Source organism: Mesoplodon densirostris, chromosome 19, assembly GCF_025265405.1.
Source record: "Mesoplodon densirostris isolate mMesDen1 chromosome 19, mMesDen1 primary haplotype, whole genome shotgun sequence".
NCBI lineage: Eukaryota > Metazoa > Chordata > Mammalia > Artiodactyla > Ziphiidae > Mesoplodon > Mesoplodon densirostris.
In genome coordinates this window covers 15,657,160-15,682,274 of record NC_082679.1, presented here as the reverse complement: position 1 = coordinate 15,682,274, position 25,115 = coordinate 15,657,160, and the positions used below count along the sequence as shown (strand labels likewise).

The following is a 25,115-nucleotide window of genomic DNA, read 5'->3' as shown; positions in this document are numbered from 1 at the left end:
TTAGATGAAAATCCTCATTTCATATATTTATCAATTCATAAAATAAGGACCCATAAAAATTAAAGAAAAAGAACATTTTCAACTTCTTCAAAAGAAATCTTAACACAGGAGTCTGGAATATAGCCCAATCCTGTTGCATACCAAAATAAAAACTATTGGACCTAATTTTCCTGAACGTCTGTTAGAAAGCAAAACTTCACTTAGACTTTCTTCAAGGCATTCAAAGGTACCTCCTACAAGGATATGGCTGTACTTATGTCCATTGGATTCTATATCTTGATTTCTGTCTTCATCTTAGTTCATGAAATGACTCTGCACAGGATCTTTCAAAGATAGACTTACTTCTCTCTGCATTGTCCACAGCTGGTATTTTGGGGCTATTTTAATTTTTTTCACAAAATTGGGAAGTATACATTTGCATTGGTAATCAAGTTGATGAGTGTAACTTACTACCAGAAAAGGAGGGAAAAAAAAGATATGTATATGGACTCCTCACTGAATTGTTATGTAGATATGTAATTGTAAACAAAAATTACAGTCCAAACTTCAACTGTATTTCAGGGCCAGTTTTTGCTCATGCCTTGATCACCTCGTAGTCACCACACTTTTGCTCATTGACCCTGGAATCCAAATATTCTTACCTTTATTTTTATAATACAGATACTAAGAGATTATTTTCCCCTTCTTTTTAATCCATCAAATTTAATTTTAAAATGTGACCATTTAATTTTGAGAGTCAGAAATTTGAGGCAGCCTCAGCTGAGCAGTTCCTGCTTGGGAAGGGGGGAGTGGATCTCTCATGTGGTTCCAGTTGGATGTCAGAGCAGCTACAGTCATCTAAAGACTTGACTTGCCCCAGATGGCCCATTCATATAGTTGGCAGATGATACTGGATAATGGCTTGGTGCTTAGCTGGGTCTATTGACTAGGGTGCTTACGCATAGGCTCGCTAGCATCATGATCTCGGTATGGTTGGACTTCTTTCATGGAAACAGCTTTCCCCAGAGTTAAGAGTTGAAGCCTCATCTGTTCCCTTTTCAACCTTCCTTTCTTTAGTATGAATTCTTTGCTGCTGTATAGAGTGAGTTATAACTAATCATTCTTACAGTCATTTCATTTGAAGTGTTCCCATCCATTGTGAATTCCCTGGTGTTGTAAGGATTTGAGCTATGGCTATAAGCTTTTCCATATTTATCATTTTTATATGACCAGTAAGATAGTTTTTTATCCAGTTAGAATTCTCTAATGTTGAGCAAGGAAGATACTAGATGCCTCCCTTTCTCTAGTATGACTTTGATTTCAAATAGGCATTCCTCTTCTTCTTCTTCTTCTTTTTTTGCTGTACACAGGCCTCTCACTGCTGTGGCCTCTCCTGTTGCGGAGCACAGGCCCTGGACACGCAGGCCCAGCGGCCATGGCTCACGGGCCCAGCCGCTCCGCGGCATGTGGGATCTTCCCGGACCGGGGCACGAACCTGTGTCCCCTGCATCAGCAGGCGGACTCTCAACCACTGCGCCACCAGGGAAGCCCTCAAATAGGCATCCTTATGGGTAAAGGCAGTCTCAAATTTATTACATGTGTCTGGTATTTAGGATTTGAGCTGTGGCTAAAAGCCTTTGGCCATGCATTATATTTGGATTCCCAGTTTTCACAACATTCATAGAGTTTCCCTCTAGTATGAATTCTTGGTTTGAACCATCACCATGTTGATACTATTTACAGCTGTCTTCCTTCAGAGTGAATTATCTCATGTGAAAGTTATGAGTCATTTGATAGTATCAACATACATATACCCCAGGACCCAGCAATTCCACTCCTAAGTATATACATGAGAGAAATGAATATATGTACACTGAAATATAAATACATTCAAAGAAGCATTATTTATTATGACCCTAAGCTGTAAACAATAAAAAAGTTCATCAACAGTAGATTGGATAAATTGAAATATAATCATATAATGGAATTTTATACAGAATGAAAATAAATAAACTTCTGCCACATGCACTAATGATGAGTTTTAAAGACAGAGTGATGGATGAAACAAGCCATATATAAAAGAATACATGTATAATTTACTTTATATAAAGGTTTATAATATGCAAAAACTATAATGTTAGAAGTTAGAACTGTGGTTAACTCTGAGGAGGTAACAACTTTTATACCATGTTTGCAATGAGAAATACAGTCACACCACCTTTCTTTTAAAGTAGTTCTGTTCACAGTGTGGTCCATGGACCACTGCCAGGCAGCCTACTGTTTATTACTGGGTCACAACAAGGTATATATTAAAATTTAAAATAAGCAATTTAAAATGTTTATAGCAACTTGATAGAGGAATTTATGTCTGGTGAATCTAATAAAAATTTAAGCTTGTATTTTCAATGACTTTTATCATTTAATTTGTCCAGTAATTCTTTTTATGTGTTTTATAGGCTAGCAAATAGTAGGTAAATATGTGGTACAGTACCTTAAACTGTTTAATATTATTACACTTGCAAGCAACATCATGTACAGGGTTTACTATGACTTTAAAAGTTTTCACCAAAAAAGTCACAGATTTTAGTGAATTCCCACGGTTTCTATCTTGTGAGTTTTCTGATGGACAATGAGGTTTGACTTACAGCTGAAGAACTTTCCACATTCTTTACATTCATATGGTTTCTCTCCTGTGTGAGTTTTCTGATGGCGAATGAGGTTTGATTTCCTACTAAAGGCTTTCCCACATTGAGGACATCCATTGGATTTCTCTCCTGTATGTATTCTCTGATGAACAGTGAGGATTGCCTTCTGGCGGAAGGACTTCCCACATTCATTACAAATATAGGGTTTTTCTCCTGTGTGAATTCTTTGATGGAGAGTGAGGGTTGTCTTTTGGCAGAAGGACTTCCCACATTCATTGCAAATATAGGGTTTCTCTCCTGTGTGAGTTCTCTGATGTACAGTGAGGGTTGTCTTCTGGATAAATGCCTTCCCACATTCATTACATTGATATGGTTTCTCTCCTGTGTGTGTTCTCTGATGATCAATGAGGTATGATTTCTTTCTAAAAGCACTTCCACATTGAGTACATTCATAGGCCTTCTCTCCTGTATGTGTTTTGTGATGTCTAGTAAGGGTTGCCTTCTGGCGGAAGGACTTCCCACAATCCATACAAATGTAGGGTTTCCCCTCTATATGTGTTTTCTCGTGAAGAGTGAGGGCTGTCTTTTGACGGAAGGCTTTTCCACATTGACTACAAACATAAGGTTTCTCACCTGTGTGAATTCGCTGATGTTCAATGAGATATGACTTCCTTCTAAAGCTATTCCCACAGTAAGGACACTGAAAGGGTTTCTCTTCTGTTTGAGATCTCTGATGCATGATAAAAATGGACTTCCTACAGAGGAACTTCCCATATTTGCTGTATGCATGGGCCTTCTTCTCCATAATATTTTGTTGGTGAACATTGAGATTTGACTTTTCGACGTAGCCTGTTCCATCTTTATTGTATTCAAAGGGTCTTTCTCCTCTGTGAGCTCTAGTATGTGTAAATAACATTCCTTTCATAAGGAAGGGTTTTTCACATTCATTATGTTCAAATGATTGCTCTGGAGTTTGAACCTTCTGATGTTGAATAAGCTCTTGTTTACCACTCAGACTCCGCTCTGTTTGTTTATAGAGATTCACTGCAGTATGAATTTTCTCATGTTTAGTATTAAGGAGTGATTTCTCCCATCCATTACTCTCACCAAACTTCTCTCTTACAGGACTTATATTTCTAATGACTAATTCTGAAATATTTTTAAAAATCTTTCCATCAGGTTTATATTCATGTAGTGTTGTTTTTGAAATAATACGGTTCTTGCTGAGAGTAAATGTTTCCCCCAAAATATTAGTTCTCTCCTTCATTAGCCTTTTGTGGTTGATGGATACAACTGATCTAGAATGCCTGTCTTGGTATTCTTTGAACTTCACTAAAACATCTTCAGCTTTCCAATCTTCTTCTAGAAAAAATACAATTAACACCAGTAAGTCTTCACATAAACGTTATGGATAAGATATATATACAAACAACCCATGGTGGGACTGTCTATCTCACTGCTGTAGTCTACAGAAAGGCCAAAATAAATTACCTCTTGGAGGGAAAATGTATATAACATTAAAATGAGGAAAAATTGCCATAAGCAAACAACACTTATATCTTTGGGATGTTGTAAATATAAGGTACATTAAGCAGGTGTAATAAACACAAGGGCAAGTAAGCAGAAGATAAAGGATGGTGAAAGTGGGATTGCTCTTGGAATGGGCAGATTCAGAGATAATGGAGGGAGCCTATCAAGGGTACTAAACAGTAAGCAATAAAAATGTTCAGGTGAAGATGAAAGACTATATATTTATTCCCTAATGACTAAATAAGTGTTATAAAATACTTCCATGTGTTTCTTCCTCACTTGTATTTAGCCCACCCATGGCAAATGAACTTTCTCAGGACTCATTTCCTAGTGCGAACAGACACACTAGTCTATAGCGTAGATCCTAACTCTCCATATCTGTAATTTTTTTCTCTTGAAAGGGAAGAATTGGGAAAAACATAATTCTATTAGGAATTGTGAAATAAACCAGAGGACAAAGTATATCTGCAACATGAATATAATCACTGTTATGTTCTGACTGCTGCTACCATCAATGTATTCTTCCAGAAATGATCAATAACTAAATTCTCTTGACCGTCAATTATAACTTTTCCTCCTTTCAATTTGCTAAATTACTTTTTCAGTTTTAGGGAAGGATGGGTTCAAGTTTTCCTCCCAGTGGAGTAACATACCTTAACTCTGCTATTTCCTATTGGGGCTGTGAAAGATTGAATTCTTCAGTGTATATGTACAGCACTGATTGGCCTTAAAAACTATATCTTACTACTGTTGCCTTACCACCACCCATATCCGGTGGGGCAATTTTAAAGATGGATTCATCTTACTCACAACTTGCATCTTATTTACAACAGCCCTTTTATTCCATCAAACTAGACATTGAAAAGTAAACAGGTAATACTGTATCATGTATTTATAAAATGGAATACTTCAGTGAAATTTATACAATGGAATACCATTCAGCAATAAAAAGGAAAAAACCTACTGATACATAATGACAAAAGGGATGAATCCCAAACATTTTTCAGATTTAAAGCTTTATGCAAAAGAGTACATGTCATACAATTCCATTTATGTGTAGTTCTAGGACACAGAAAACTAATCTGTATCAATAATTGTAATTATACTGCCTTCCTGAGAATTCAACCACCTGCAGGGATATGCTACAATCCAATTTATCCAAAAGCCTTCACATATTCTTTCTACCCTTCAATGTCTATTTTGTCTGAAATTAGTATATAATTATAGTCTGGACCATCCATTTCAAGCAATCTTTCAACAACCTGCTATTTTCATATAATATTATATGTAAAATGCTCAATTTGATAATGCCTTCCCAACTAAAACTTATGCTCTTGGATGTCAACATTTTATTGACTATCTTCTTCAAAACCTTCTGAGTATACATTAAGACACTTATCAGTGGTAAAGAGATATGATCTTGACATGTATATCTAAAAAGAACTTACCATTAAATGATTTTTGAATGGATGAGAAAGATGTTTTCCTTGCATGCTACCACAGGCCATCAATCAAGTAACTATCGAATATCTAGCCTCTGCTACAAGCCACAGTAAGGAAAAGTAAAAGAGAGGACCTTATTTTGAGGGTATTGTTAATCAGATGGGAAGAGAGGCCTCAGATAAAACAATGTTGAATCAGGTAGCAAATTACTAGATCATATCAGAGGATTTGTCTGTTTGCATGTTTAGAGACACTAAGTATAATGTGAATGCAGAAAAAAGGAACTGACATGCTTTGGAGTCATCAAGGAACATTTCATGGAGAAGTGAAATTTGATCTTTTAATCAAAGGATATGTAGTATTGTGTGGTAAAGAATATATAATCTTGTCCAAAGAGAAGTCTGACATTTGCCTTTGGATTCTGGGAGGTAATCTCGAAGTCCTTGGAATGTCATGCCTGAGAGGAGTATTAATTGCCTGGGAGCCTTTGGCCAACCAGAAAGTAACAATGTGATTTGGGGGGTGGTGGTCTTTGAGTAACACCAACAATGTGATTGAGAACGAGGGGCTTTGGGTCACAGAATATTAGCTCAGTCTCTTAAGGGGCTAGAAACTTAGGTCAGCCACATGGGCAGTCAAGCATAAGCTTTGGACAATAGACTTGGGTGAAGCTTCCCTGGCTGGCAGTATTCTATACGTATTGTCACAGGGAAGTAATGCTGTCCATGACTCCAGAGAGAGGACTACTAGAAGCTCTGTGTTTGGTACTTTCCTGGACTCTGCCTTATGTGCTTCTCCCCTTGGCTAATTTTAATCTGTATTCTTCTCCTACAAACCATAACTGTGAGTATTATAGCTTTCAGTAAGTTTTGTAAGTCCTTATAGAAAACTATTGATCCTAACAGTAGTCATAGGGACCCTTGAACTTACAGTTGGTATCAGAAGTGAGGGTGGCCTTGTGTGTACTACTGTACTCTCTTACTTTGTAGTTGGCTAACTTTGCAAGTATCCCTATGGTTATATGGCAGCTGTCATATAATGAAAGGTCCAGTTGTGAAGAATAAAATCAATTGTATTGAGTACATTTGGGAGACTCGAACAGACGTTAGCAGGAATTCTTAGTCAAAAAGAGAAATACATGTGGAATGACCAGATGGGATATTATTCTGTCAGCCCTTGAAATAGAAGGGATTTAAATTTCATATAATAAGTGATATATTTTTTGCATATTGACTGAAAGGAAACTGAAAGAACTGGAAAAAAAATCATGGCAAATCCAAATAGTAATTACAGCAGCCCACATCTGAAATAACATGGCTCTCACTTTTGAAGATGTCAGTGGCAAACGAGAATATGAGAGGATGTAAAGATAATTCATGGAGTGAAATAAAACACAAATTGTGGAGAGATAATTTTTAAAATATTTCAGAGATGATGGAATCAACCTGATGTTACAAGAAACAGACTACAGGAACAAAAGGATATACAAAGATAAGATAAAGTTAATGACTATTATTTCTGAAATATCAATAACCAAAAGGATGAGACAAGTGACGCTATATTGCTGTAGGCAGATTAAAATATACCAGTAGAGTCCAAGTGGGAGAAATGGGCTGAAAATGACTACTTGAAAGCCATTCACATAAAACAAGGAAATCACAACTTGAGAATGGATCAGATTATTACAGTTTACATGGCTTTTATAAAGACAAGAACTGAGAATGAAGAAAGATTCTTTAAGGATACCGATGACAGCCTACTGAAATAAAATCCATTTATTCAACAAATATTTATTTTTTCAGAGGGAAGAAAAGCAACCAAGATGAAAAAGGCACTCAGGAACGTAGGATAAGTTTTTCACCCAAATCAAGGTGGGTACATATCAGGAATCTGAGCACTATGTTATGAAACACGGAGATTTATTGGGAAGAAATTTATTGAAAGAAGTGATACTGAAATTATCACTTTAGTCCAAGGCATATGGATTTTGAAATCCGACAGTTGGTCTCACAGTGAGAATGGGATGTGAGACTGAGTGCAGGAAACAAGTAGAAGAGGAAAGGAAAGAAAGGAAATAAAACTAAGAGGAAGATTAATATTAGCAATGATTACCCTTTTATATTTTGGATAGATTTAAGAATGCATATAAATAGGAGACTATAATAAAAGAAGAAAGATAAAGAGCTGAAATGTTAAATAAAGAGATGAAAAACAAGAAGAAAGGCCTAAACTAACAGTTTCCAAGAGACCCTAATGGGAGGTCCACAAAGTCAAAAATATTTTTGTTAGTAATAACACTTCAGGGGGACTTCCCTGGTGGTCCAGTGGTTAGGACTTCACCTTCCAGTGCAGGGGGTGCAGGTTTAATACGTGGTTGGGGAGCTAAGATCCCACATGCCTCGTGGCTAAAAAACCAAAACATAAAACAGAAGCAATATTGTAACAAATTCAATAAAGACTTTAAAAATGGTCCACATCAAAAAATCTTCGGGAAAAAAGATAATAATAACACTTCATTGGGACTTCCCTGGCCATCTAGTGGTTAAGACTCCGTGCTCCCAATGCAGGTGGCATGGGTTCAATCCCTGGTCAGGGAATTAATATCCCGTATGCCGCACAGTGCAGCCAAAATAATAATAAAAATAACAACACTTCATTATTAACAAAAATAATAGTATTTTATACTGTGTTCTTATTTGCATTAGTGGGGCAAAAGCACTGGTGGGTGTCTCATGGAATTTTAATTTATAGAGGTGACTGAGTGATGACACAGAGAGGCTAATGCTATTAAAAGAAATTTTTTTATTACTTACCTTTCCTGAGAGAAGGGGCCATGCCATGCCATGCAGGGCCACATGGGGAAGCACCAGGCTTTGGTCAGGAGGCAGAAAGAAGCAAGGGGAAAGTGTAGGCCAGAGCCTTTACTGGGGCTTACTTCCATGGGAAAGGCAAGGCAGGGCAGGGGAAACAGCTTAGGATTGGCTAGTTTGAAGAGTGTTGGCAGGTTATGGGTTATAGGTGAGCTCTCCAGTTGTCTGGTACCTGGTCCTGGGTGATTTAGGGCAGGGTAAATATTGGCTTGGTGTCTGTGAGTTAGATAAAGGAGGTGGTTGAGGATGTGGAGTGGTGATTGGTTGATTTGTATATGAAAGGTGGGCTCACCAACAAGTTGTTTGTTTACTATCTCTAGAAATTGGCTAGCTCTGGGAAGGGCAATCTCTCCTCAGCCAGTAGGGCTCCCCAAAGATGTCAAAACATAAAATATAGAAAATCTAAAAATGATTGATATGGTAGGTAAAATGCTGGCACATTAACATATATCAAAGCACTGGCACCAATCTATAATAATAATCACTACATTTCTAACTACCACATACTTGCAGGAAAAACGTTTCACTTAAGACTTTTTGTTAGAGCAGAAAAAATTCATTAATTTTATTAGCTCTCCACCCTTGAGTACATATATTTTCAATATTCTGGGTGATTGTTAAAGAATTATGCATACAGCGCTTCTTTTGCATACCAGAGTACAGTTGATCTTTAAATAACATGGGGAGTTAGTGGCACCAACCCTCTGCACAGTCAAAAATCTGCATATAACTTATAGTTGGCCCTCAGTTCCTCCATATTCACAGTTCCACATCTGTGGCTTCAACCAACTGTGGATCGTGTAGTACTGTAATATTTGCTATTGAGAAAATTTGTGTATAAGTGGACCTGCACAGTTCAAATGCATGTTGTTCAAGGGCCAATCATATAATGTATTTTGTGAGGAAAAGTGCTGGTGTAATTATGTGAGTTGAGAACTAAATATCTACATTTTGTGGAACAGCAGTTTTACTTGAAAAAACACTATTATTCAGATGTGGGTATCTGGTAAACATTTTCTTGAACAATGTGAACCTGTCTATTCAAAGAAAACATCTGCTAATACTTGTTACCTACGATAAAAGAAGTATAAGTCATTATGTTAGAAAGCTTGTATTTGCTACAGTGAGCTTGTCAACTTCCCAATACCTAAAAGACTTTTATAATGAGATTGCTGGTGATATTAACACATGTGGGTTTGGGGTTTTAAAATAAATATTGATATGGAAATGTGTCAAAATTTGGAAGACCTGTATGCACAAGTGATCTGTTACTTTCCAAATGACCAATACATATTACAAAACAATGCATGGGTAAAATATTTAAATAGACCATTGGATTTTATGTAATAGTCTACAAAAGTTCATTGTTATGATTTCAGATTTTATATTGCAACTAACTGTTTAGAAATAACCAATTGCTAAGTGGCAACTAACTGCTTAGGAACTACCAATTGTTAAGTTTGGGTGTAGTATTAATGAAGAATATCCATGACAATCTAAAAACGCTTTTAAAATACTTCTCTTTCAAACTACATATACACATGAAGGAAGATTTTCTCCATATATTTCAATTAAAACAACATATTGCAACAGATTAAATGCAGAATCAGATGTGAAAATCAGCTATCTTTTATTCAGCAAGACATTAAATAAACTTCAATCATGTAACAATGCCCCTTTGCTCACTTTTCTCTTTTGAAAAACAGTCTTTGTAAAAATATGATTTTTATGTCAACATATAATGACTTTATTATGTTTATATTGTTCTTTTTAAATGAAATAAATGAATATTTTTAAATGTGTTTTAATTTTGAATAGGATATATACACATTCACAAAGTTCTTTTAATTCTTAATAATTTTAAGAGTATAAATAAGTCCTGCAGCTGCATGTAAATTAATGAAGTTAGAACACACCCTCACACCATGCACAAAAATAAATTCAAAGTGGCTTAAAGACTTAAACATAAAACAAGACACCACAAAACTCCTAGAAGAGAGCATAGGCAAAACATTCTCTGACATAAATCGTACCAATGTTTTCTTAGGTCAGTCTCCCAAGTCAATAGAAATAAAAACAAAAATAAACAAGTGGGACTTAATCAAACTTACAAGCTTTTGCACAGCAAAGGAAACCATAAAAAAAAAACAAAATGAAAAGACAACCTACGGAGTGGGATAAAATATTTGCAAATGATGCAACAGACAATGGCTTAATCTCCAAAATATACAAACAACACATGCAACTCAACAGCAAAAAAAACAAACAACCCAATTGAAAAATGGGCAGAAGACCTTAGTAGACATTTCTCCAAAGAAGACATACAGATGGCCAGTAGGCACTTGAACAGATGTTCAACATCACTAATTATTAGAGAAATGCAAATCAAAACTACAGTGAGGTACCACCTCACACCGGCCAAAATGGCCATCATTATAAAGTCTACAAATAACAAATGCTGGAGAGGATGTAGAGAAAAGGGAACCCTCCTACACCATTGGTGGGAATGTAAGTTGGTACAGCCACTATGGAAAACAGTATGGAGGTTCCTCAGAAAACTAAAAATAGAATTACCATATGATCCAGCAATCCCACTTCTGGGAATATACCTGGACAAAACTATAATTCAAAAAGATACATGCACCTCTATGTTCATAGCAGCACTGTTCACAATAGCCAAAACACGGAAACAACCTAAATGTCCATCGACAGATGAATGAATAAAGAAGATGTGGTACATATATACAATGGAATATTACTCAGCCATAACAAAGAAAGAAATAATGCCATTTGCAGCAACATGGATGCAACTAGAGATTATCATACTAAGTGAAATAAGTCAGAAAGAGAAAGACAAATATCATATGACATCACTTATATGTGGAATCTAAAATATGGCACAAATGAACCTGTCTACAAGACAGAAACAGACTCACAGACATAGAGAACAGACTTGTGGTTGCCATGGGAGGAGGAGGGAGAGGGATGGACTGGGAGTTTGGGGTTGGTAGATAAAAACTATTACATTGAGAATGGATAAACAAGATCCTACTATATAGCACAGGGAACTATATTGAATATCCTGTGAAAAACCATAATGGAAAAGAATATTAAAAAAAGAATGTCTGTATGTGTATAACTGAGTCACTTTCCTGTACAGCAGAGATTGGCACAACATTGTATATCAACTATACTTAAATTAAAAAAAATTTTTTTTAAGGTCCTGAGACTAAAAAGTTTGAGAACTGCTGATTTAGACATTCAAAATTCTGGTAATAGCAAAGAAGTTTGTATCAGAACAACCTTCCAACTGATAACAATGATAACTATGGACCAATTATAGAAGACCAACTTGTTTGAAGACACTAAAGAATGATCAAAAGCAGGCAGAAACTGGAATGGATACAACCTTTGAAAGAAAGAAACCATACTGCAATAAGATCTACTTTTATCCAGGTCTTCCACTGTGTACCCTGGTAGTTCATGCAGCACACAGGGGATAGATCTCAAGGAGAAAGCAGGAGTCAGCCTGTGTGGAAGAATCAGAGATCAGAGTTCAGGAGTACCAGAGTGGCTGTAAATTGAGGACAAAATCCAAGGATGAAGAAAGCATAGAAGGAAAGCCCCAATGTTAGCATAAAGCCCTCCTCAAATCCTTGGTTAACTTCATTTCTACAGGGTAAGACTGCAAGGAGCATAAAGGGAAAAGAAAGCTGGAACACTGAAAGAACTCAGCAGAGATTTCAGCAGCTACTTAACTCTGCAAAAACAGTTTTTAATTCCAGTCCTGTGCCAAGTTAGAAGAACCTGATTAAAACTTTGGTCTTTCTACTGAAATCCCAGAAGGGCCATGTATTAGGAGTAAAGGCTGCATCCCAGGACTTAGAGCAATACCATAAAACTAAAGGCAAAACTGAAACCGAAATAGAAATAATCTAAACAACTTAAAAGCACCCTGACAAAAGAATCGACATGAACCTCCAGTAACTTAACCTCCTGTAAGATTAAAGCTCAGCAATCTTCAGAGGAAGAAAAAGGATCTGGCAACTTCACAACATGTTATATAAAGTCTTCCTCAGAAGAAACAGGAAAATGTGACCAATAGGGAAGATAAAAACCATTCAACAGAAACAGACTGATATATGTCCCTATGTTGAAATTAGAACTATGATAAATGTGTTTACAAATCTACAAGAAAAGATGGAAATATGGGTGAAGAGATGGAGTAGTCAGGAGGCATAAAGAAATGCAAACTGAAAAAAAACCCAATAGCTGAAATATAAAATTCACTGGATGGGTTTAACAGCAAATAAACATAAGAAAATAAAGAATCAGTAAACTTGAAGTCAGGTTAACAGAAACTACCCAAACTAAAAGAACTTTTAAAATCCTTAGTGAACTACAGGGTAGGATGAAATGATTTAAAATATAATTGAGAAAAGAGCAGGAAAAAAACTGTACAGACCAAAATTTTCCCAAATTTTATCTAAAACAAGAACTTTGTGAACTTGCTAAATTCACTTATTAGTTCTAACAGTTCTTTTCTTTTAGATTCCTTAGGATTTACTATGTACACAATCATGTCACCTACAAATGAAGATAGTTCCCTTTCTAATCTGAAGCCTTTTAACTTCTTTTTCTTGCCTTATTGTACTGACTTGTGTTCTGTATAATGTTTAATAGAAGTGGTGATAATGGACATCCTTTCTTTGTTTTTGTTCTTAGAGGAAAAGCATTCATGCTTTCACCAGTGAATGTGATTGTGGCTATGTTTTTCGAAGATATTCTTTAGGAAGTTGAGGAAATTCCCCTGGATTGCTAATAAATAGATTTATAATAAATATAAGTTGAATTTAATTATTTTCCTGCATTTACCAAGATGATTGTGGTCTTCTCTCTTTTTTATTTTTCTATACTTTAAGTGGTAGCTTATATCCTTGAGTTTTGACCTCTTTTTATCTTTACATGGTGAATTATATAGCTTTTTCTTTTTAATTTTAATTAATTAATTTATTTTGGCTGTGTTGGGTCTTCGTTGCTTTCTCTAGTTGTGGTGAGCGGAGGCTACTCTTTGTTGCAGTACGCAGGCTTCTCATTGCGGTGGCTTCTCTCTCTTGTTGCGGAGCAGGGGCTCTAGGCGTGTGGGCTTCAGCAGTTGCAGGACGCAGGCTCAGTAGTTGTGGCACATGGGCTCCAGAGCACAGGCTCCGTAGTTGCAGTGCGCGGGCTCTAGAGTGCAGGCTCAGTAGTTGCAGCGCACAGGCTTAGTTGCTCCGCAGCATGTGGGATCTTCCCAGACCAGGGCTTGAACCCATGTCCCCTGCATTGGCAGGCAGATTCCTAACCACTGTGCCACCAGGGAAGTCCCTATAGCTTGATTTTTGAATACAAATCAACTTTGCTTTCCTGGGATAAACTCCTTTTGGCCATGAGGTATCATCCTTTTAAAATACTGCTAGATTCAGTTATTCTTTTAGATTCAGTTTTATAATATTTTATTAAGGATTTTTATATCTAGCTTCATGAAGGATATTGCTTTGTAGTTTTCTGTTCTTATAGTGCCTTTGATTGTGGATAATGCTGGTCTTATAAAATGAGTTGGGAAGTGTTCTCTCCTACTCTTATTGGTTGGTATAAAATTGTTTGTATATTCCCTAATGGTCCTTTTAATGTCTGTAGGATCTGTAGTGATGTAGCCTCTTTAATTTTTGATATTGGTGATGTGTCTTCTATTTTTTATTAGTAATATAGCTATGGTTTGTTAATTTTATTATTTTAATGTATCAGCTTTTGGCTTCACTTATTTATTCTTCTGTTATGTATTTCATTGATTTCTGCTTTAGTCAATTTTTCCTCTTACTAACTTTTGAGTTTAATTTACTTTTCTTTTTCTAGTTACTTAGGGTGACAGTTTAACCCCTGTTTTAGGCCCTGATTTAAAGAAATAAAAATTTTTAATGCTACTATAGTTGCATCCCACACATTTTGATATGTTGTCTTAATTATCATTCAGTTCAAAATACCTTCTAATTTACCTTAGGATTTCTTCCTTGCTTCATGGGTTATTTGGAAATGTGATTAATTTCCAAAAATTTGGGGAATTTAGAGATACGTTTTTGATTTCTAAATTAATTCTACTGTGGTCAGAAACTATACACTATGATTTCAATTCTTTTTAACTTATTGATACTTGTTTTATGGCCCAGCATATAGAGTCTTGGTGAATGTTCCACATAAAATAGTCTATAAAGATTAACTAGGTACAATTGGTTGTGTTTCAACCCTTCCATAGCCTTATTGATTTTCTTTCTCTTTGTTCTCTCAATTACTGAGGGAAAAGTATTTATATCTTAAGCTATAATTATATTGCTTCTTTCAGGGAGCAAAATTGGTTCTGGAGAAAATGAAAAAAGAAAATCTTACATATTACTATGGTTTGTGGCCCTCCAAAGGGCAACAGAACATAGATTATGGTATTAAAATTTCATGGGGGGGCAATTAGAAAGAAAATCTCTAAAAAGACTTTTTCGGGTAGTGAAAATGATAAAAAGCTGAGAAACACTGAAGTATTTTGAAGCTGTTATAGTTGTTATGACTTCTCAATGAAGTGTCCCTCTTTATCACTGTAATATTCCATTTTCTGAAATCTACTTTGATATATGGCCACTCCCATTTTCTTCTTAGTGTTTCCATGTGGAATAGAGTCAGATTCTATTTTTGATGTCTTACTGCTGACAACTTCCTAGACCCACTCCCTTTTTTTCCTCTCTTGCCCCACACCTGGGCAAGCCAATCAGAAACCTTGCATGTTCTCTCTGTTGGTGCTGGCAGGAAGTTTAAACCATGCAAGCCCTAGCCTATGTGTAGAGACCTGACCTTACCCCCCACCGAAACACAATAAACACCAAAGCCAGACACCCCTCCTTACTCTCTCAAGCCATTTTAGGGCCAGCTTGGAAATCTTCCCTGCTCTCCCTAGAAAGCCTCATTATGTGAGATTTTAGTCTTGACATCTGTCCCAAATTTTAGGTGAGTGGAGGGGGGGATGATCTCATCCCCACATAGGGCAATTGCAAGACAGTATGGTACATATTTTTTCATCATTTTATGTTTCACCTACCTGTGTCTTTATATTTTAATACATAGGACACATAGTTGGGTCTTTCTTTTCATTTCAGATACTGAATAGTCATCTTTAGAAGCTTCTTTTGGTTTTTATTTCGATCTTTGCTATCTTGCCTCATTATGTTCATTTTCAGTTTACATCCTTGATGATACTCAAGTCATTTATAATGGCTGTTTTAACATACTTGTGAGTGAATTCCATCACCTCTACCCTTTTTAGGTCTGTTTTTATTAACTGTGTTTTTTTCCTATTGAATGATTTTTTTCCTGTTTATGGGTCATATTTTCCTGCTTCTTCATATGTTTAATAATTTTTGATTGGATATCAGACATTATCAATTTAATGTTGTTGAGTTTAAGACATGGTTGTATTTTCATAAAGAATATTGGTCTTTTTTTTTTTTGGCATTCTGTGGCAGCCAGAGTTGCACCACTAGGACCTCCCTTCAAAAAGAACTTACGATTCATGTGCAAGAATGGTTAGCATCTTCAGGATGCTCTTCAGATTTTGAACCAAGCCAGGGACTCCCCAGGGAATCCCTACCAAATGACTGAACACTGAGTGGGTACTAGAGGGCGGCCATTTCTGTCCATTAGGACTCCTATGATGAACAGTCTTTGCTTCAGAGGAGTTAGGTTGGTTGAGACTTTGTCAGCTCTGCATAATGGTCTAAGGTTCTCCCTGCCCAATCCCCTTTCCTTCCACATATCTGCATGATGGTCTGATGGCTTTCTGTTTCTGATCTTACTTCTTCCTTTATCTTTCAGAGATGTCACCTCTAAGAAATCTATTACACTCCCAACTCCAACTCAGCATCTCCTTGGAGGACCCAACAGGCACACAGAAGTTATTTTTGGATTAGTTTAATCCTTTTGATGCTTTAATTTAAGCCCTTTTATGACAAATCTTGCAGTCTTTAATCTATTGCCCCATTTATTAGGTGTGACCTTTCTAGGGTGTCTATCTAATGTCCTGTGTATTAACAAGTTCTCTCCACTCTGGCTGAAGGGAAATAAAATGATTCCTGGTGCAGCAGGCTATGAGAATTGTTTGTGTCACAACACTGTTGTAATTGTATTTTTCTTAGAACATGTCCTTGCCTGGTCTCATGGGGTTTCACCTACCCACGTGCAGACTTACCTTTAGCCAAGACTCAAGGGGAAACTTTTCAAGATTTGGGGAACTCTTTCTCTGCATAACTCCCTCTTTTGGAAAGTGTGTCCTGCAAATTCTAGTCACCTCAATTTCCTTGAATGCCAGTGTTGGTCCCCTAAAGTCAGTAAAACTGCCAGGTTCTTTCTGGATTCCTCTCTCTGCACTGCAGTCTGGAAGTTGCCTTCAAATGAAAGCCTGGAATGAGGTAGGGTGCATCTCATTTATTTCTCTTCTCTCAGGAATCCAGGCCTGTGCTGCCTGTTGTTCAATATCTGAAAATAGTTTTGTCCAGTTTTCTAGTTGTTTCCTGTAGTAGTATAATTCTAGACTCTGTTACTTCCTCAGGGCTGGAAGCAGAAGTTTTGAATTATAAAAATGCAGGCCCAAATGGCTTAATAATGATTTTCTTCAAACATTTAAGGAAGCAACAATGCCAATCTTACAGAAATTCCATAAGAAAGTAGATGAAAAGGAAACACCCCCAGTTTGATATGCCTGACACAATTCTGGATAGAAAAACTTTTCAATGACATTACAAGAAAACTACAAACCACTATCCTTGGTAAAATCATGCATTTAGCTTACTAAAATATTAGTAAACCAATTTCATCAATCTATAAGACAGATAATGCATCGTGTCCAACTGGGGTTCATCCCAGGAGCCCAAGGTTGGTTTAAAATTCAAATTAATCGGGATTCCCTGGTGGCGCAGTGGTTGAGAGTCCACCTGCCGATGCCGGGAACACAGGTTCATGCCCCGGTCCAGGAGGATCCCACATGCCACGGAGCAGCTGGGCCCGTGAGCCATGGCTGCTGGGCCTGCGCGTCCGGAGCCTGTGCTCCGCAACGGGAGAGGCCACAACAGTGAGAAGCTGGCATACCGCAAAAAAAAAAAAAAAAAAAAATCAAATTAATCAATGTAATACATACAGTAACAGATTAAAAAATAAATATCATATGATCATCTCAATGCTGAAAAAGCATTTAAGATCAACATCCATTCATAATTAAAATTGTCTGAAAACTAGGGAGAAAAGAGAACTTCCAGAATCTAACAAAGAGCACTTATGAAAAATCTATAGTTAAAATTAAGCTAAAGAATGAAATATTAAATGTCTACCTTCTAAATTTAGTGAACTGCTAAGGATGCTCACTCTCACTACCTCTATTCAACGTTGTACTGTAGATCCTAGTTAGTACAACAGGGTAAGAAAAAGAAATGAAAGCAATAAAGTATGCAAATGTAGAAGTGAAATATCTTATTTCAAGAAGGCCTGTTTTATGTATAGAAAATCTAAAAAAATACCAAAACAAATAAAGAACAAGAGTAACAACAACAAAATTTAATACCATCAAAAGAAATATGCAAAGTCCATATCTAAAAGTCAATTGTGGCTACACATATTAAGAACAAGCTGGAAAAAGAAATGTTAAAAATCTCATTATTTACAATAGCATCAAAAATACTAAAAGCTTAGAGATAAACTTAATAAAATATGTATAAGACCTCTATACTAAAAATAATAAAACACTGCTTATGGGAATTAGAGAAGCTAACTAAAATGTTAAGATATAGTATAGTCATGGACCGGAAGACTCAGTATTGCTGAGATGTTATTTCTCACCAATAAAAATCCCAGCATATTAATTTAGAGAAACCAAGGTGGTACTGGCACAAAAACAGAAATATAGATCAATGGAACAGGATAGAAAGCCCAAAGATAAACCCACACACATATGGTCACCTTATCTTTGATAAAGGAGGCAAGAATATGCAGTGGAAAAAAGACAGCCTTTTCAATAAGTGGTGTGGGAAAACTGGACAGTTACATGTAAAAGAATGAAATTAGAACACTCCCTAACACCATACACAAAAATAAACTCAAAATGGATTAAAAACCTAAATGTAAGGCCAGACACTATCAAACTCTTAGAGGAAAACATAGGCAGAACACTCTGTGACATAAATCACAGCAAGATCCTTTTTGACCCACCTCCTAGAGAAATGGAAATAAAAACAAAAATAAACAAATGGGACCTAATGAAACTTAACAGCTTTTGCACAGCAAAGGAAACCATGAACAAGACCAAAAGACAGCCCTCAGAATGGGAGAAAATATTTGCAAATGAAGCAACTGACAAAGGATTAATCTCCAAAATTTACAAGCAGCTCATGCAGCTCAATATCAAAAAACCAAACAACCCAATCCAAAAATGGGCAGAAGACCTAAATAGACATTTCTCCAAAGAAGGTATACAGATTGGCAACAAACACATGAAAGAATGCTCAACATCATTAATCATTAGAGAAATGCAAACCAAAACTACAATGAGATATCTCACACCAGTCAGAATGGCCATCATCAAAAAATCTATAAACAATAAATGCTGGAGAGGGTGTGGAGAAAAAGGAACCCTCTTGTACTGTTGGTGGGAATGTAAATTGATACAGCCACTATGAACAGTATGGAGGTTCCTTAAAAAACTAAAAATAGAACTACCATACGACCCAGCAATCCCACTACTGGGCATATACCCTGAGAAAACCATAATTCAAAAAGAGTCATGGGGGCTTCCCTGGTGGTGCAGTGGTTGAGAATCCGCCTGACAGTGCAGGGGACATGGGTTCGATCCCTGGTCCAGGAAGATCCTACATGCCACGGAGCAACTAAGCCCGTGCACCACAACTACTGAGCCTGTGCTCTAGAGCCTGCGAGCCACAACTACTGAGCCTGCGTGCCACAACCACTGAAGCCCGCATGCCTACAGCCTGTGCTCCACAAGAAGAGAAGCCACCGCAATGAGAAGGCTGCACACCTCAATGAAGAGTAGCCCCCCTGCACCGCAACTACAGAAAGCCCGCATGCAGCAATGAAGACCCAACACAGCCAAAAATAAATGAATAAAAAAAATAAAAAAAGAGTCATGTACCAAAATGTTCATTGCAGCTCTATTTACAATAGCCAGGACATGGAAGCAACCTAAGTGCCCATCGACAGATGAATGGATAAAGAAAATATGGCACATATATACAGTGGAACATTACTCAGCTATAAAAAGAAACGAAATTGAGTTATTTGTAGTGAGGTGGATGGACCTAGAGTCTGTCATACAGACTGAAGTAAGTCAGAAAGAGAAAAACAAATACCGTATGGTAACACACATATATGGAATCTAAAAAAAAAAAAAAGGTCATGAAGAACCTAGGGGCAAGACGGGAATAAAGACACAGACCTACTAGAGAATGGACTTGAAGATACAGGGAGGGGGAAGGGTAAGCTGGGACGAAGTGAGAGAGTGGCATGGACATATATACACTACCAAACGTAAAATAGATAGCTAGTGGGAAGCAGCCGCATAGCACAGGGAGATCAGCTCGGTGCTTTGTAACCACCTAGAGGGGTGGGATAGGGAGGGTGGGAGGGAGGGAGACACAAGAGGGAAGAGATATGGGGACATATGTATATGTATAACTGATTCACTTTGTTATAAAGCAGAAACTAACACACCATTGTAAAGCAATTATACTCCAATAAAAGATGTTAAAAAAATAAAATAAAATAAAGAAATCAAGAAGTTGATTGTAAAATGTATTTGAAAAAGAAAATGAAAATGACCTGGAATAGCCAAAACAATTTTTTAAAAAGAAGAAAGTTAAGAGGACTTACTCTGGCATCAAGACTTATTATAAAGCTACAATAATCAAAGACCAGGTGGTATTAGTAATAGGACTTAAATTATATCAAAGGAAAGAATACTCTAGAAATAGACTGGCACAAATACAATCAAACAATTTTTGATAACATCATCAGCAATTTAATTCAACTCAACAAGTGATGGGACAAATTGATATCTATATGGAAGAAAACAGACTCTTAACACTTACCTCATACCATAAATAAAACTTAACATGAGATGGATCATAGAACTAATTTTTAAAAAGCAAAATATACATAACATTTTTAGAAAAAAATACAGGAAACTATCTTTACAACCTAAGGCAAATACTTGTTTGAGAGGTCAAAGAAATAATGATAAAAGAAAAAAATGATAAACTGGACTTCAAAAACTTGTGCTTATTGAAAGACACCATTAAAATGAGTAGGCAAGCCACAGACTAGAGGAAATATATGCAATACCTATATCAAACAAAAGATTTCTATTCAGAAAATGTAAAGAATTCCTACTATTCAAGAAAAAAAATATTACCCAATAAAAAATGGGTAAAACATTTGAACAGATACCTCTGAAGAAGATATAAAAAGCACTTGAGGGCTTCCCTGGTGGCGCAGTGGTTGAGAGTCCGCCTGCCGATGCAGGGGACACGGGGTTCGTGCCCCGGTCCGGGAGGATCCCACGTGCCACGGTGCGGCTGGCCCGTGAGCCATGGACGCTGGGCCTGTGCGTCCGGAGCCTGTGCTCCGCAACGGGAGACGCCACGGCGGTGAGAGGCCCGCGTACCGCAAAAAAAAAAAAAAGCACTTGAAAAAGTTCTCAACATCATTAGTCATAAAAGAAATCTAAATTGAAACTGCTAAGATATGCTACTATTCTTCAGAATAGTACTTCACAATGACCAAAATGAAAATACTGATAACATCAAACGTGGAAGAGAATGTGGGAGGCAATCAAAATTCTCATACATTGCTTGTAAAAGTTTAAAATGCTATGGTAACTTTTAAAAACTGGCAGCTTCTAAAATGTGAACTATAAACCTGCCTTATGAATGAGCAACACAATCTGATAGGTATTTACTGAGGAGAAATAAAAACGTGTGTCCACAAAAAGATTTTTACAAGAATGCTCACAGCAGCTTTATTCATAATAGCCCCAGGGACTTCCCTGGCAGTCCAGTGGTTAAGACTCTGCGCTTCCACGGCAGGGGGCTTGGGTTTGATCCCTGGTCAGGGAACTAAGACCCCACATGCTGTGCAGTGTGGCCAAAATAATAATAATAGTAATAATAATAATAATAATAATAATAATAGCCCCAAACTGAAACATTTCAAATGTCTATCAATAGGAGATGCATAGTAAACTGGTCTCTCCATTCAATTGAATACTATCCTGTTTAATTAAAATAAACTATTTATATATGCAAAAACATGTATAAATCTCTCAGACATTAAGCTGAGTGAAAGAAAGTAGACATGAAAAAGGTCCAGAATAGACAAAACTAATCTATGTTGGTAGAAATCACAGTGGTGATCGTCTTAGGGAGGGATTGACTTGGAAGAGGCCTGATGGAACTTAATGGGTTAATGGAAATGTCCTTTATCTTGATTAGAGTGTGAGATACGTGGGTTTACACTTCTGTCAGAACTCAAAGAACTTTACACTTAAGATCTCTCTGGACGTTATACCTACAAAGCATGGAGTGGATTCTTGGTAAAGTAATAGCAGCCAATAGCTCTATAAGCATAAGGCACACAAGGAAAGGATTTATGTGGGGAGCGATATTCAAAATAAAATTTAGATTTTAGAGGTATAAAAGTCAGTCATGTATAGAACACTTCAAAGATCTCAGGCCTTTAAAAATAGATCCCTAATAAGACAGCTACTATCTGAAAAAAAAGAAGAAAAAAAGAAAATAACAGTTGTTGGTAAGGACGTGGAGAAACTGGAACCCTTGTGCATTGTTGGTGAGAAGGTAAAATGGTGTAGCCACTAAGTAAAACAGTATAGCAGTTCCTCAAAACATTAAACGTAGAATTACTATATGATCCAGCAATTCTACTTTTAGGTATATACCCAAAAGAAAGCAATGACTCAGATATATATTTGTACACCCATATTCATAGTAGCATTATCCACAGTAGCCAAAAGGTGGAAGCAACCAAAGTGTCCACTGAGAGATGAATGGATAAGCAAAATGTGGCATGGACATATAATGGAATATTATTCAGCCTTCAAAAGGAAGAAAATTTTGATACATACTACAACATGGGTAAAACTTGAGGACATTATGTTAAGTGAAATAAACCAGTCACATGATTCCACTTATATGAGGTACCTACCAGTAGTCATATTCATAGAGACAGAAAGTAGAATACTGGTTGCCAGGGGCTAGTGGGGGGTGCTAATGGGGAGTTATTGTTTAATGGGTACAGAGTTTTACTTCTGACAGATGAAGGGTTCTGGAGATGGATGGTGGTGATAGTGGCACAACCATGTAAAAGTACTTAATGCCATGGAACTATATGCTTAAAAATGGTTAAGATGATAAATTTTATGTGTATTTTACTAAAATTTAAAAAATAGATCTCTGAAAATATTCAAAGACATCAACTACCTGAGTCCACTGGACTTTATCTATACAGACTCACCGAGGTAACTCTGACTTGGAAAAATTTTCTCTGTTGTCCATAGTTCTTTTCCTTGTTCCAACTTGTGGATCATATCAGGCTTAGTCATGTGAAATCCTGATAATAAAAAATGAGACTTGGTCTAAGCTGCTGGGCTTCAAAACTATTGAAGGAAGAGAAAGATACAGCTTCAAGATGACAGACAAGGTACACATTAACGTCCTACCAAAGTTAATACCTTGCACTAGGCCAAATGTGGACACAATCATGCTTTCTACTAACAGAAAGGGATTCATCACCTCTGATCTTTGAAATTCAAAGTTCCATATGTTTCAGAAATTCTTGAAAGGATATGCATAACATTGAAAGATTCAAGGAATTTTCCTTACCTACAGAGATGAGGTGACAATAGTTTTCCAACATGACATCCCTGTAGAGGGCCTTCTGAGCAGGATCCAGTTGCTGCCACTCCTCCTGGCTGAAGTCCACAGTCACATCCTTGAATGACACTGATCCCTGTAAGGGCATAGTCTAGTTCATCCTAAAGTAATTGAAACTAGTGAGAACTAGACATTGGAGAACATGTTCAGTGGTCAAACTGGTTTTCCTACTTTGTGTTTTATACTGTAGAAAATTCTCTCTGAAAATACATTCATCAGTATTTACTTATTATCTCATGCTAAAAATACATGAGATCATACTCTTTGCCTTGAATGGGATTGGTTGCTTGGTGCACGAAAACAAATAAAACCCAGACCTTGCTCATAAGAAGTTACAGGCTAAAAGAAGGGCATATTTGTAAATACATACACTCAATAGATATTACAGATGCAATGACAGAAATATGTACAAGGGAACATACTACAAAGTAAAGAAAATTTCATTTTGTACTCTAAGACTTCATTGAGGACATAAAAATTTTGTACTCACAATGAATATTTTTTGTAGAACTACATGTCACTGGCTTTTAAGATTCATGGGGAGAGTAAAACCAGTCAGTAAATTCAGGAAATAGCAAAAGGTACAGTATGTTAGGAAAGAGTCTTTGAGCTGTAAGAAGAAAAGGTGTATGGAGGTAGGCAGTAGGCATATTTATGTAATAATACTGGATGTTTTAATACTCTGTTTTAAGACAGAGCAATGGTCTTAAAAATGTACTGAGCACACTCCCAACATATTTGTATTTATTTATAAATCATCAGTTGGCATTAATAGCAATCCACATTGTTAACGATTACTGTTCTGGAATATAAACTATTAGTATTTTCCTCCTTTTCAGTATACTGTCCTGTACATTCCATTGTAATGCATACCCCACTTTGGGTCTGCTGCTTTATGGAGTATAAAAAAACATGAAGAAATGTTAAGTCATCATATATGTTATGTGAAAAAATTTGTACCTTAGAGGCAATACTCTCGAACACTAGAGAAGGCTTGAGGTGTGTTAGGTGGGAAAGACAATTAAGTAACCACTGTTAGAGATGTGTCCAAGATTAAAATGGTATTAGTGGTCTGGACAGGAGACAATGGGTTGCTTCATGACGAGTTTCAACAGAACTGGTCATAAACTGGTAGTAGAGTGGAAAAAAGAGAGGCACAGCTCTTAGGTCATCTGCACAGCAAGTGGGTGGGTGCTGAGACTAGAAAATAGAAATGGGAAGCAGGAGAAAGAATAAGCTGCACCAAAGGAGGTAATGAGGTAAACCTTGGACGTGTACTTGAAATGTCTATGAAACATACAGGTAGTGATAGCTGTTGGAGGTTGGATATATGGTTCTGACACTCTGGTTAGAGGTCTAGGATGGAGAGAGGTATCTGAGAGTCACTAGAATCAGATCAGTATAACCTCTGGAGTGAATATGATTGTGCATACAGAAAAAGAGACAGAGAGGAGAAGAGAACCAATTACCATCTGGGGAAAACCCAGATTGGTATTTCAAAGATTGGTAGATGAAGAGGAATTTTCTGAAAGAAAGATGGAAACAGGAGAAAGTACCACCTTTGATTCAAGAATAGAATATCTCAAGAGTGGATTAGCAAATGCATCTCCTTCTCTTGCATG

At 36.7% G+C, this 25,115-nt stretch overlaps 1 protein-coding gene across 8 annotated transcripts in view; it reads right to left on the bottom strand.

Annotated features, from left to right (window-relative positions):
* Nucleotides 1–2,003: 2,003 nt before the first annotated feature.
* The window catches only part of ZNF382 (zinc finger protein 382), a 45,413-nt gene continuing 22,301 nt past the window's right edge, over nucleotides 2,004–25,115 (bottom strand). For 5 of the 8 annotated variants that reach the window (XM_060084877.1, XM_060084878.1, XM_060084880.1 and 2 more), the window contains exons 3-5: nucleotides 23,443–23,594; nucleotides 23,075–23,170; nucleotides 2,004–3,986 (exon numbers count right to left, since the gene is read on the bottom strand). In XM_060084877.1, coding sequence (XP_059940860.1) covers nucleotides 2,563–3,986; nucleotides 23,075–23,170; nucleotides 23,443–23,581 — 1,659 coding nt within the window. In that variant the 5' untranslated portion in view covers nucleotides 23,582–23,594 and the 3' untranslated portion in view covers nucleotides 2,004–2,562. The remainder of the gene's footprint in view (nucleotides 3,987–23,074; nucleotides 23,171–23,442; nucleotides 23,595–25,115) is intronic. The other 3 variants (XM_060084883.1, XM_060084882.1, XM_060084881.1) reach the window with 1 other exon arrangement.